Raw genomic sequence first — 14,050 nt, forward strand, 5'->3', positions numbered from 1 at the left:
TTCCTCTCTTGAAATAGCTGTCAGAGCAGCACCAAACCTTAGGCTAGCTAGAACTGTCTTCTCGATTCCTTCAGCGAAGCTACAAGACAGTTTATCCTTCCAGAGAAAGCGATGGAAGGAGGGTTTTCTCTGGCACAGAAGGCTTTACAATCTGGGTTAAATACAAGCGTGTTTCCTTGGCACAAAACCCAAAGGCTTTTAAGCTCGCACATGCTGGAGGCCTGTCCCCTCCAATCTGCCAATATTTCTGTAACCACTCTTTTGCTTATTTTCATTGACTTTGGATTACATTTTTTCTCAGAGAGCAGTGTCAGTTAATGTGATGCCAATGACCCCACTACTTCTGAGTACAGAACCCTGCCCTGCCACTGTCTTTTTCATGGTCTTGGGCTTATCATATGGCCTCTCACTTTTATCGGCTGCTCACTGGAAATGGAAGCCCCACTCCAGGTCCTCCTCGCATTTTCCTATGAGGAAATGGGAACTATTATTTAAGAAACAAGGGGCGAAGTCAGTTGGTCATATCTAAGTCCTTAAGAAGTCTGTTTGTCTGAAGGAGAGTCACTCGTGCCACTGCTGTGTGGGAGGAAGCTGGGGGCTCAGTTTGGCTGTCCTTGAGTCCAGCCGTGTTGGACAGGAAGGTCTGACCAGCCTCACACGAACCTCAGCTATCTTGTAGCAGCTCAGCAGATAACAGGAGAGCATCTCTGGGGTTCACTTCCTTTTTTCACTCATGCTGAGCATCTTCCCATTTAAACAACCTTCCAAAACAAATGTGTACTTCCAGCCAAAACTGTGCACAAACTTCCTCCACTATTTACACAGCTTGAACTTGCTGTGCCCTCGAAGCTCTGCTGTGTGTGCTCGGCAGCCATACCATGGCGCTCTCTCAGCTGTGTTTACAGTCTGGAGGAGTTTGCAATGTGTCTGTTCAGTGTAAAAACTCCCCCAGCCTGTGGTGGCCTGGGGGCTGGTGAGCCAGGGAGCTGAGGGGCAGCACAGCCCAGATGGAAAGAAAAGTACTCTTTATTTAACTCTCAATCCCCTCCAATTGGAAACAGATGCCCAGTGGTCCTGGTGAAGATCATGTGAGCAGGATGGGGGTTTTGTTCTGTTTCTTTTTCTGTACAACCTCTATACTCCCATTTCTAATGAAGGCAGATCAAAGAGGGGCTTCCCATGATAATGCAGAGGTTGGTTTAAATTGCGCTGTCTGGGTCTAGCAAGGGAAGAATTGCCAAGGATAAAAGTAGTCTCCCTCTCGGAGGTACTCGGTGCACGAGTTGGCAGCACATCCATCTGCCACTGCCTGTTCCTCTGCAAACATGTGTTTGCACTCTTTCTGCCCAGCGACACAGACTTCAGGGGGTTATGTTTGGACTTGGCTGCTGTTGCGTGCAGTGAGAGGCTGCTTTGGGGCAGAGCTGTGATATGGGGCAGAACACAGAGCGGGGAGCAATGGCTGGGAGCAGAACTGGTGGGACCCCTGGGCAGGGGAAGCGACAGCATCCAAGAACTCTTTCTGCTTCTCTTCCACAGACTCCCATAGAAATGACTCCAGCACCTGTGATCAAAGCTGAACCCAAAGAGGTGAACCAGTTTCTAAATGTACCTGCAGGTAAGAAGATAGAATTTGCTGGTTGACATAAATTCCTCTAAATTGCTCAGATATAGATCATCACTGTACAACACCTGAGAGCAGAGCCACATATAGTACTGAGCTACAGACCAATAGATGAGTGGGCACGGCACGGTTCCAACTCAGATCTGTGTCTGGACCGACAGTCACACACAGAATTGTTCAGACAGGGATTCCCAGGCAAAACAGGCTACCTCAGAGCTGGAAATATGCAAGAGTACCTTTAAAATCCTCAGAGGGACTGCAACATTATCCAAAAACAACCATCTGAAAGTCAGGATATTCAGGATCCAGTTTAATTTGAAAGAAACCCAAGCATCTGAAAGTCCACCGATGTACAAATGAAAGCACTATAGGAACTCCCACTCTGCCTCAGAGAGACATTCCTTAGGCATATTCCCACCTCCATGAAGGCCCCCAGGGCTCTCTAGTACAAAGTGGGGACAGTTTTCAAGTGCTTGGCAACCAGCTGAGTGACCAGAGCCCCTTTGGATCAAGTGTGCTGGCAAGTGTGCGAGCCCTGTGGTGCTTTTGGAAGAGCTCTTCTCCTACAGAGCTTCCTGTACATGTGAACAGGCTATGGAGCAAAACATCACGGGCTTTGTACTCCATTTTGGTTGACACCAGGGCAGCTTATTGCTTTGTAAATACCTTCAGTGCCTTGGCAAAGCCCCTGACAATTCTCTGACTCCTGCAGTTCCTAGTTTAGCACATTTGAGGTCAGCCTCACCTCTGTCTTGGGCAACACTCAGTCCAGCCTTGTTCTTAGAGCCACCCCACCTTTTAAAACTCATCACCCTCTCCTTTCAGTCCTGTTTTATGGCAGTGCCTTTTCCTGTTGCTACTCAGGGCACTGTGACTGTCCCAACAGTTGACGTGACAGCCATTGACTCAATATCCTTAATTCTCAGTAGATGACCTGGTGCAGATGCCTCCAACTCCGCCCAGCAGCCACGGCAGTGACAGCGACGGATCCCAGAGCCCCCGGTCCCTGCCTCCCTCCAGCCCAGCCCGACCCGCTGCTCGCTCTTCCACTGCCATCTCCTCCTCACCTCTCCTCACAGCACCACACGTAAGGAGGCAGCAGGAGGTCGCTGAGACACGGGGCTCCTTGGTGCTCAGAGGGGGCTGGAGGCTTTCTGAGGCTCTTGTGGGGGATCCTGTCCTCGTTAAGGTTTCCTAGCTGAAACACCCTGCCAAAGCAATGTGATGTCCCGGCACAGGGGTCTGGGGACAGGGTGGTGTTCACAGGAGCGAGGAGAGGCCCAGTGAGTCCTGCAAAATGCCTACCAGCAGCTACCTTGTTTTAGCAAGTGCTGTCTTTCGGTCCATACTTTGGGGAGTGGCCTCTGCCCTGGGGGATTTTTTGAGGAAGTTAATGGAAGAGAAAGGAATAACTGAGCAGGTGACCTTCCAGGTAAAGAGGAAAGCAGCTGCTGAGTTGTGTCCCCAGGATCAGGGTGACAGCAGGAAGGAGCACTGCACTGTGCCTATTTGTACTGCACCCCTAGCTGCTCTACAAGACTTTAAGGAGGACCGCTGGGATAGGACTCCTTGCTGATGCTGATAGCTGCTCTCTGTGTTTCAGAAGTTACAAGGGACCTCTGGCCCTCTGCTCCTGACTGAAGAGGAGAAACGCACCTTGATTGCTGAGGGCTACCCAATTCCTACTAAGCTGCCCCTCACCAAAGCAGAAGAGAAAGCACTGAAGAGGGTCAGGAGGAAAATCAAGAACAAGGTGACTTCAAAAAAACATAACCGTGAGGTTCCCTTGATTCCAGAGCAGCTTCATCTGACCACTGCTATAGTTATCCTTGCCTCCTCAGCTGCGGTGCAGCTCAGAAGAGGTGGGATCCCACCTTTGATGCACTGGCACAAGCCTCCCGATCCACATAAATGGTGCCATGGGTCACAGAATGGTTTGGGTGGGAAGGGACCTTAAAGATCATCTAGTTCATCTCTGTAGGCATGCTGTGCATGCAGCTGTAGCTGGAGAGTGTGGCTTCTAGCCCATCCCCTGCAAGTACATGGCCTGGGATGGGGCCCACAAGCTAAGACATCATGGATCAGACTGATTGTCCTGGTCAGGCCTCTCTGTGGGGACAGGGAAACAAGAGCCACTTGACAGCATAGGACATGAGCGGTTAACAGAGCTCATTAGCCAGGCAGAAGCTATCAGACTGTGATTGGAAAGCATCTTGTGGGAGAAATTAAATGAGACCCTGAATTAGTCACCCAGTGACTCAGAAGTGGTCTGGGGCAGAATCTGCCCAGATGGCCACAGCACGTACCCGTGTGAGTCAGAGGAGTTAAATGCAACCCAAAAGATGCTCTCAGCAGCAAGGGGATCAGGCATACTGCAACAAATGGTTGTGGTCTACAGGCCAAAGAAGGCTGTATGCCTGCAGCATCCATCCCTCCCAGAGACCAGTCGGAATAGCAGACTGGAAGATGCCTTCCCCGTTTACCTGAGGGTGCTGTATATGCAGGGAGCAGACAAGACAAGGGGACCACAAATAAGTGTCTAGAGGCTCCAGATACTCTAGATACTGACTCCTCTCTGATGGCTGCCCCTCTCACAGATCTCTGCTCAGGAGAGCCGCAGGAAGAAGAAGGAATATGTGGAGTGTCTAGAGAAAAAGTAAGTTTCTTCTTTTCAGTCTTACCTTTGACAAAGGATCCCTGTTCCTTCAAACCCCTCTTTCTAGTGCTTTTGGCTCTGACAGCCCCCTTGGTCCCATCCATTTGTAGTTATTCTTTCCCACAGCTCCTCAGTTCAAAGGTGGCTGAGTCAGGGTCAGGGCTCCCCCCTCTCACTCCCAGTATGGTACGAGGGTGGGTGCAGAAGCTCCACTCAGCAGTGACATCGTGGCTTAGGTTGGTTCTTAGAACCTCTTCTTACCAAGATGATGAATTTTAAAATGCCAGAAGAGCAGCAGGAATTTCTGCTGTCTCCGTATGAGACTCGGTATCTGCCCGTAGCGGGGGGTTACTTATTTGACAGTGGGAGGCAATCAGCAGTCACCGGACTTGCAGTGGACTGTAAAAAAAAAAAAAAAGAAAAAAAAGAAAAACTTATTTTCAACTCAGAAAACTACTGACTTGCTCAAAAAGCACAATTCCTTGCAAGGCTGGCTGCACAGAAGTTTGGTTTGGGATCCTGCCCCTACTCCCCTCCCTCCTAGAAATCCTCTTCCAGGATGAAGAATGCTCTAGAAACCTAGTGTTTCCAACTGCTTAGTTTGGCTGGTCCCCTACAGAACATGGGCCATTTTGGCTGCCAGCAAGGTGGGATTTGGGGTAAGAGTTATGTTCCTCACTAGAAGTTGCTCCTAATTTGCCTGTCCCATAAGGAGTAAGCCCTTGGAGGGCAGTGACTACAGCTTTTCCCCTTCTCCCCATGAGGTGGAGACACAAGCATCTGACAGCAAGAAAAACACTGCACTGTTGGTATTACTATCTTCCCTTCCCTTTCCCTGCATGAGCTTTGTTTTGCTCCTTGCAACCCTCAGGTCCTGCAGGTATGACAAGCATAAGCCTAAGGTGACATCACATGACAGTGACATATGTCACCGAGGGTTGAAAATAACTCCTGAGGGCCTGATCCTGTGATCCTCTCCATACTGGCAGCCCCAGTGGACGTTCCCAGGGAAAGAAGAATGCAGGGATCCAGCTGTAAACTCACATTTCTGTTTAAATACCATCTTGTTCCCTGTTATTAACACCACCTGAGATCAGCAAAATGGAAAAAAAATCCTCCAAACCCAACCTTAATTAACTCTTCCCCCGATGCTATTTGTTTATCTTGCCTAAGTGCGCAGAAATGCTGAATGAAAACAGATGACTCAAGGCACCTTCAAGTTCTCACGCCCTTCCAGCAGCAGCACCTCGGTGTGTGTCCAGACATCAGAGGGCATCACCTCTAGCTGGTGCCCCACACTGCCACCCCGATCCTTCACGCTGGGGCTGGGGAGGTGGCCGGCCTTGTCCAGTGGCAGGTCCGGGGCTTTCCGTGCTGGGGCCTCATCCCCAGACGTGGCTGCGGTGCCTGTGCGCGCTCAGTGCTCTGTAACGCTAGCGCGTTGCTGTGACAGATGGCTTTCAAACAATGCCAGGTTTAAATGCAAACCAAAAGGAGCATTCAGTGAATTTTTTTTTTTTTTTTGAATGCAACAAGTCGGTCATCTTGGCTTTCTGCAACGTCCGTACCTGGGCCCTTCAGCATTCGGTTTGACACCTTTGCTGTGAGCCCAGTTTTTACACGGAACGCCTGGCTTGGAGGTGGTGCTGGAAACCCTCAGCACGACCAGGCTGTGTCCCTGGGCCTGGAGATAACTTGTCCCGAGCACAGCACAACCACTTTCCTCTCGGGAGCGGTGGGAGGCAGCCTGCAGGTTCTCTGCTGCCCTCAAGTGCCTGCAGTCAGAGCTGGCCCAGCGTCTGCTCAGAGCTGCCCGCTTGCCCTGTGCAGGGCGCCCAGCCAGGCCAGGTCCTCGCTCTGGGTGGGAGAGGTGTGAATTTGTACCCCCCGGTTCCTTTGCGGTTCCTCCAGCCCCAGAGGGGGTTGGAGGGGATGGAAACACCTGCATACCCCCGTGTCCTGGGTGCAGGGGGTGCTGCCGGCTCTCCCAGACCTCAGGAAAGCCTGGGCCGTTGCACTTCGCTGTCCACCCGCACTCGCATCCCCTTTTCCCCGGGGTCTGGTGGCAGCCAGGCAAGCCAGGAACATCCGGCTCCAAGACCACATCTGCAGGCAATGGATGAGGCCACTGAGCCTCCCCACTGCCAGAGAGGCAAGGCCAACGTCTGCTTCATCTGACCGGCCCGTGTAACTAACCGGCCGCGGGTTTTATTCCCACAGGGTTGAAACATACACGACAGAAAACAATGAACTCTGGAAAAAAGTGGAGACCTTAGAAAACGCGAACAGGTAAGAGGGGCTAAACCTGACCTCCATGTGTGAGGTGTGCAATGGAAGGGAGGCCAGGGGAGCGCTGGGGCAGGAGGGAGAGGAGAGAAAGGCAGCACCCCAGCTCCTGGCGGGGCGGGCGCCGCGCGGCGAGGCGCTGGTTTTCAGCCCGTGGCAGCAGCGAGGCAGCTGGGTTTGGTTAGCGAGCTGGAATGTTTGTGTTGGGACGGCCAGGCCGCGCCGCAACGAGGGGAGGGAGGCAGGGAGGGAGTTTTCTCCCATCTCTTCCTCCTTCTCCCTGCAGCCCTTCTGGCTCACGCTGCCCTCCCCGTAGCCCTCTAGGCCTCTGGCTGTCTCCAGGGCAGCAGCTCCAAGAGAGACCCCGTGCAACAGCCTCTCAAGTCCGCTGTTTCTGCTCTTCTGGGCATCAGGCAGCTGTTTCAGGTTTCTCTTGAGAAACAGCTGAACAGAGTTGGTGCGTACAGGGAAAGCCCCTTCCCCTGGTACAGGCATGGGTTCCAGCTCCCTCCACATCCAGGGCAACTCCCTGTGCAAGTGGTGCAAGTGGGAACGGTGCAGTCCAGTCCCCCCAGCCCTTGCCATGCCTCATCCTCTGGCAAAGCAAGGCTGGAGGCTCTCCCTGCAAGCCTGGAGATTTTCCTTCCCATCTGCTGCTGCTGCCTGCCTGAAAGGAGCAAGCTGCTCCCACAGCCCCGGAGCAGGCTCCTGGCTTCCTCAGCCAAGACCAGAGTCTTGGGTGAGCATTTGTGCCCCAAGATGCAGAGCCGGCCAACAGAGCACGAGGGGAATTTGCTTCCTCGGAAGCAGATAAGGAAGATTTGTGCTGCTGCGGTGGGGATGCACAGCAGGAGCTGGAGGAGAGCCCAGCCCCGCTTCCTCTTACTGGGCGCAGTAGGTGTGAGCAAGGGCAGGGGCTGCTGCAGGGCTGGTGAGAGGGAAGCTCATTTCTATAGCCCCATTTGCTGCCTCTACAGCTTGCAAAGATCTGAAGCACTCCTCAAGGCTCTGCCAAACTCCTTTACTCCCATCCGTGACACAAGGGCTGTGTCCCCAGCTTCCAGGCTAGCCACTGCTGCTGGGGCTGAGGGCTGCCGTTGGCCCAGCCAGAGTGCCCTATCTGCCCGATACTGCTGCCTGGCCACTCATGCCCATGGGGCACAGCCCACCACCTGGCCTCTCTGGGACCACGGGCAGCCCCGCTGCTGAAAAAGCATGAGCCCCACCCTGCAAAATCAGGAGATTGACCTAAAAGCCAGGGAATTTTTATTTTTATTTTATTTTATTTTATTTTATTTTTATTTTTCGAAATACACACTGTTCTTTCTAATTGGGTTTGGTTTTCTAGCACAGCCAGGAGGACACTCTGTGCTTCTCTCCACATGTACAAGGAGCAGAAGAGGATTTGAAAAGAGATAAAGCTGGGATTCTCCTGCAACCTCCTGGCTCTGTGACCTGGCATTTTATAAAAGCTCAAGCATATTTGTGTAAAGCAGCCAGTGATCCCAGGGGGGAATGTTCAGTAGTCCGTAGAATTCCGTAGACCGGAATTTGGTGCCCTTGGGAACTGCATGCTCTGTGGTTAGTCTCCCTTGTCCCAACTTTCTTCACCAGCCCAGTGAAGGGTTTGGTGGCTCTTTGTACCACACCTACCACTGTTCTGTGTTTGTATGTGCCGATGCCTGTGTTCAGTTAAACGGGGCAGAGAGACCTCAGCACGTGTTCCCACCAGAGCAGCCAGAGAGTGAATTAATCGCTGAACTCAACATTTGGCTTTGCCCACATCCCTCTGCAGAGTTTGCCAAGACTGAAGAAGCTGGAGGGGATCAGAATTGTTTTTTATTTCTCTCCACCATATGGTTTGGGGCATGGGTCGAGCTGCAGAGCATGCATCTCTGAGGGAAGTGGAAGCAGGCAGGCCTGTGCTCAAGGTCTGACTTGACTATAACATTCAGCCTCCATCCCAGAGGGTGATTTTCATGGTAGCCTAGCTCTACAAGACTTTGAGAGATGGCTGGCTGCACTTGAATGTGACATTCATAACTGTGGGTAGTTGTACTGAAGGTCGTGGTGGATCTGCTGGTGAGAAGACTGAGGGAGGGTGCCGCAGCGAGTTACCTCAGCATAATGCACATCGGGGCATTTCTCCCACAAGTTCCTGCACACCTCTTATCTCAAATTCACCCTTTTTTGTTTGTTTTCTGCTTCCCTAGCCTGTTTGGTGGGAGAAGTTAGGCAAAATATAGCAACAGGCAGAGATTTGCTTTTACAAAAAAGGAAAATCAGGGTAAATTACAAAAGGGGTAGTGGAAATCTTGCATCACTCACTGTCCGCTACTTCTTTATCAAATTCTGATTTGGGTTGTTTCCTATTCCAGGACTCTGCTCCAGCAGTTACAGAAGCTGCAGGCTCTGGTAGCTGGGAAAGTCTCCAGACCTTACAAAATGGCTTCCACACAGACCGGGACCTGCCTAATGGTATGAGCATCGTTTCCATCATTTGTTACTGGCCATGCTATCCCAGACAGCTTTGTCAATTGCCTGTCCCTCCTCTCTTCCCCACTGTCCATCTCTGTTGCCAGTTATGCCTACTCTCTACTTTTGTGTTAAGAGTCACTAGAACTAGGCCTGTGTCGTACACACATCAGTAGTGTCAGCTGTTTATGCAACAGCATGAGAATAATTCCTGTGCTTTCACTATCTTGTTCTTTGGACAAAACAGCACTTTGTTTACTTTTCATTAGCTATTGGATATTCAGCAAAAAAAAGTCTTCAATGAGCTTCCATCTTAATGGGTAGATTTTTCTTTGCTGAGTTGGTAATGCTTAATGTTTAACTCAGAAGGGTGGACGAACTGAGTATTCCTCCCAGTGGGCATTACCTTGTGTTTATCAGCAAGAAATGACATCTGCTCTTGCTGTGCCTGTACATCAGGCATTGTTAAATCCAGCTGGAATTCTCCTCATTTGCTCTTTGACTAACCAAAATGATTCGAGGTCATCTGTTGTTTTTGGTAATCCCTGTTTGCCTCTCATTTCTCGTAGTGGGGGATAATAGTTAAGCAATCTTGGCTTCACTGTGGAGTTTTAGCGCATGCCACTGTGTAGCCATAAGTAGAGTCAACTGCTTATTCTTCATCTTTTTTTTCGTCAGGGGAAATTTTCTGATCCATGATAAAAATACAGCCTCCAAACCTGTGATGTCTTTGCAGGATTGTCATAGTAGGTGCTTGTGACAAATATGTCAGTTATCTATTTATCTAGTTACTGCTTCTGTACTGCTAAGAGTCATGAAATACAGACAGATGGTGAGGTGCTTGCCCCACTTTCTCATCACATTCAGTGTCCTGAGGGGTTGTTTTTTTTTTCTCTTGGTTCAATCAGTTTCTCTGGTTCCAGAGCCCCTGCTTTGTAATTCCCAGCACTTTCTCCTTTCAAAATCTGCTCAGACTTTTGCTACTCTTTGCTGCCCCCATGTCAGATCAGATTTTAAAGACAGACTGTCTTTTCTGTTGGCTGCTCTGTTGCTTCATTCCCGAGTTTTTTCCGCGTTTTTGGGTGTGACCCCACTGGGCCCAGTGACTCATTGCTCCTTAATGCAGCAGCTCATCAGAGCACCCCTGGCTCTGGCAATTCTTCATCACCACTACCTGGAGTGAGCAAGTCCAGGAGAGGTGCCTCCCAGACGTCCCCTGTGCTATATAAGCTGATAAAATACCTAATTTAGCTTCCTAGCAATGTCTTATCTCTCCTTGCTGCTCTCTTCATTCCACGGCATCCCAGCCCACACACCAACTCACTCAGGCTTCTGAGCTTTGAAGCATTTCAAGAATTTGTAATTTGCTTTTCTATCTTTGGCCAGTTCCTCTGATAGGCCTCCTAGTTCCCATTTTCCATTTAGTCTCCAAATAGAGAACTCCTTATCATGACAGATATGTAGAATAATCATGCCTTGCAGCATGGGAGTGGAGCAGAAGACCCTCTTCTTCTCGCGCTGTGTCATTCCTGCTGGATATTTTTCTAGCCAGTTCTTGAAGGCCTCCAGTGGTAAGCAGTCCTCAGCCTCCCCACGCAAATGTTTCCAGGGCTTTGTTATCTTTCCCAGATAAAGCTTTCTTGATATCTCATCTGAATCTTCCTTGTAATAGCTTAAGCCTATTACAACTTCTTCTGCCCACTGTAAGCAAGATCAGTTTACCCTCCCTTTGTGCAACTGCATTTTACATATTTGAAAACTATTGTTTTCAGGTAACACCCTTCAGTCTGCTATGCTAAATCACCAGTTTCTTCAGTCTTCCTTTGTAGGCTGTTATCCTCAGAGCTCTCTTCCAGCCAGGCTTTCTCCAATTGCCCCACATCTTGTTGGAAGTAGAGGGCCCAAAGCTGGACACAGAGTGACACTGACTTGTGCTCACCTTGTGCTCCATGTTCACTCCCAGATCTTCTGTAGAACAGCTGCCTGGCCACTTACGTGGTGCCATGTCTCCTCTGCTAATCAGTCCTGCCACCTTGCTGATCTTAGCATTTGTCTGTATGGATCTGCCCACTGTTCTCTTGGAGCATTCTCCCCATGGTCAAGATCATTCTGAATTTGAATCCTGACCAAAATCCAGTCTGCTTGTGGTCTCTCCCATCTGTAGATTTGATACAGTCCATCATCCAAGTCAAGCTTTAAAATGTTGTATCTTGCCAGAGCCACAACAGATCTCTTTGCTACTCCATCTGCTACATCCTCCCAGTTTGAGAATGAACCATCTGATACCTACATTCTGAAAACATCTTTTTTTGACAAATTTTGCATCCATCTTTCTAACTGGTTTTGCAGTATTTCCCTCTAGCCTAGTTTCCCTCACTTTTTAAGAGGTCAAAATGGTGAGGTGTTCAAAATCAGGGAGGTGAATGGCACTCAGACTCAAACTAAGAGCTACTGTTAGAAATGTTTTAGAACTTGAACCAGATCTGAATCAGAAAGCCAATATCAGAGTTAAACTGAAACAAAACAGAGTAAAACAATGTTGTTTTGCAAAGCCCCACATGAAAGCCTTGTTAAAGCAAGATGTTAAGTATACTACTCTTTCCTTGCCCATAAAGCCTGTTTTGTTTTCAAACTGAAAAAGAGGCTTCAGAGGGCCAGCTCCATTTCTGAATGCTGTGTTCTTGGCTGTGATAATTCCAAGCAACATCTATTCACAGTTTATTTTTTCCTTTTTTTGTTTTTGTTTTTGTGGAATAAGGAGTCTAAATACCTTGTGCACCCAACATGATGTGCTCAGCAGCCATGCTGTCCACAGGTAGTTTTCTTACTTCAAAACTAGTTATGGATTGTCTGGAAAGCTAAACTCACCATTTATGTAGTATAGTATCCCCGTGCATCTCCCGGAATACACAGGTAGTCAGTATTATCTTGAAGTACCAGCTTCTGTATGTTACTTAGGCATGGCTATTCCAAAATAGTTGCCCATTCTGAAAAGCAGTCAAGAAATTGCTGTCTGTCCCCACAGATGTCCCCACGGGTGACACTTAGCTTTGAACGTAGGTAGTAGAAGTCATCAACAGATGCATTTCCTCTTCAGACTTTCTCAGGCTGAACACTAGGCTGGAGGCAGAAGTTAATATACCACCCACAACGTGTGGGTATTCAGGTAATAAAGATTTGGCTCTTTATCATTTCCCATGTGTCCCCTCTTGCTTTGTACTATTTAGCTCCCTAAACTTTGCAGAGTCCCTTACGATCAGCACTGGCATCTCACTCTGAAGCTTTACCATTATGGCAGAATTTACAGACAGGTGCAGACCTACCAGAGGGAGATTTACAGGGAGCTTTCATCTTTTCTCCTTTTATCCTTGTCCAGTAGCTCTGATTGGTCTGCCCAGCAGCCGGAAGGCACAGACACATCCCAGAATATGTGCAGGCTAAGCATAAATTTAACCCCTTCCTTGGACTCTCCATCCTGCCAGATGGGCTGCTGCAGTTCTGCTGCCACTTCTGTCCTAGCGTGGAGGGTAGTTTCACTTTGCTATGTGCTGTGGTATCTTACAAATTTCTCCCAGTGAGCATGTTTTCTTGCAGCCCACCACAGCTCCTGCTGTGCCAATGGTCAGGTCCCCTCTGGTAAAGGCAAATTTCATCTCTTCTGTTGAGCCTTCTTCCTTCCCAAATTGTTCCCTAGCTGTGAGCATCTCTCATCAACTGGACAGGCGAGTTCTCACCCATTGAACCATAAATACTTCAGAAAAAGTAACACAAGGCAGCTTCTGACTTCCCTTTCTTAGATCTCCAGCAGAGATTAGCAGAGCAAGCCCTTTCCCTCTCTGGGGGACCTCAGTGACCCTGTTGTAAGCCTGAACACATGTTGGCTCTCAGCCTCGTGTCTGCGTGCTGGGAGGGGTGTTTCCTGGTGGCTAGTGGCACTGACTGCATGCTGATATCTCCTCGCTAGGTGCTGGCGCTCTGCTTCGTTCTGATCCTCGGATCCGTGATGCCCTGCCTCCCGGAGTTCTCCTCAGCATCACAGACAGTGAAAGCAACACCAGCGCCAGACATTTACACAACTAGTAAGAGTGAGTCTAATGTGGTACCTCCCTTTAATCCTGTCAAACCATTTTCAACTCTTCTCCCAACACACCTGGTTCAGTGGTGGCATCCTCCCTTCAGTGCCTGCCCCATATGCTCTTGCACGAGGGGATTCCTGGCCTGTCAGTGGTACGAGCCCTGATAACAGCACCTTGCTTGGGCCTGTTTTCATTCTCTGCTAGCCATTGTCCTAAAACATGACAAATAATAAAGGCTATGGAGAAATGAGGGAAAAGCCCCAGGGCAGACCGATTGCCCTCTGGAGAGGGTGTGTCCAAGGGAGCATTTGCCCCCAGGGTATCTTGCAGAGCAGGCCTCCTGTGTGAGCATGTGCTGAACCACCACCACGACCCACACCCTTTGCAAAACACCTCGTCCTCATTATTAACCAGTTCTCTCCTTGTTTCCAGTTCAGTCACGGAGCCTCCTGTTCTATGACGAAGGTGCTGGCTCCTTAGAAGAGAGCTATAGCTCCTTCCTAACCATGGACCATCCTGAGGGGTGGGAGGCCGAAAAAGGGCAGTCTGACGAGCCAAGGCCTCATCTGGCCAGGACACATGAGACAGCCAAATATCTGAGCAAAACCCGTCTGGAGAGTCCTGAGCAGAACCAAACTGACCCAACTCTCACTCACCTCAAAGAGCAATTCCATGAGAGGTAAGCAGGTGGGGGCCCCACTCCCAGCCCCAAACCACAGCATGGCATGCGGGAGGGACCAGCAGGCACGTCGTCTTCACTGCAGACTGAGGGTAGCCAAGCTCCCTGGGACAGGCAACTAGCTAAGGAGCAACAGCTGGAGGAGGCCAGTGCTGGAAGAGAGCATAGGACCAAGACTGTTTTTTAGAGCAAAATCTGGGACTCTGTAAAGCGGTGTCCCACTGGCCTAAAGCTGAGGATGGGTGACTCAGGTG

General features: G+C 49.8%; 1 protein-coding gene across 3 annotated transcripts in view; it reads left to right on the forward strand.

Annotated features, from left to right (window-relative positions):
* Window positions 1-14,050, forward strand: part of CREB3L1 (cAMP responsive element binding protein 3 like 1) — a 45,161-nt gene that overhangs the window by 28,652 nt on the left and 2,459 nt on the right. The window contains exons 4-11 of one of the 3 annotated variants that reach the window (XM_083837310.1): window positions 1,540-1,618; window positions 2,551-2,711; window positions 3,228-3,377; window positions 4,222-4,280; window positions 6,501-6,569; window positions 8,945-9,044; window positions 13,006-13,120; window positions 13,550-13,796. In XM_083837310.1, the coding sequence (XP_083693436.1) occupies window positions 1,540-1,618; window positions 2,551-2,711; window positions 3,228-3,377; window positions 4,222-4,280; window positions 6,501-6,569; window positions 8,945-9,044; window positions 13,006-13,120; window positions 13,550-13,796 (980 nt within the window). Of the gene's footprint in view, window positions 1-1,539; window positions 1,619-2,550; window positions 2,712-3,227; window positions 3,378-4,221; window positions 4,281-6,500; window positions 6,570-8,944; window positions 9,045-13,005; window positions 13,127-13,549; window positions 13,797-14,050 lie in introns of all 3 variants that reach the window. The other 2 variants (XM_083837309.1, XM_083837308.1) reach the window with 2 other exon arrangements.

Source organism: Anser anser (genome assembly GCF_964211835.1).
Source record: "Anser anser genome assembly, chromosome: 5".
Lineage (NCBI taxonomy): Eukaryota > Metazoa > Chordata > Aves > Anseriformes > Anatidae > Anser > Anser anser.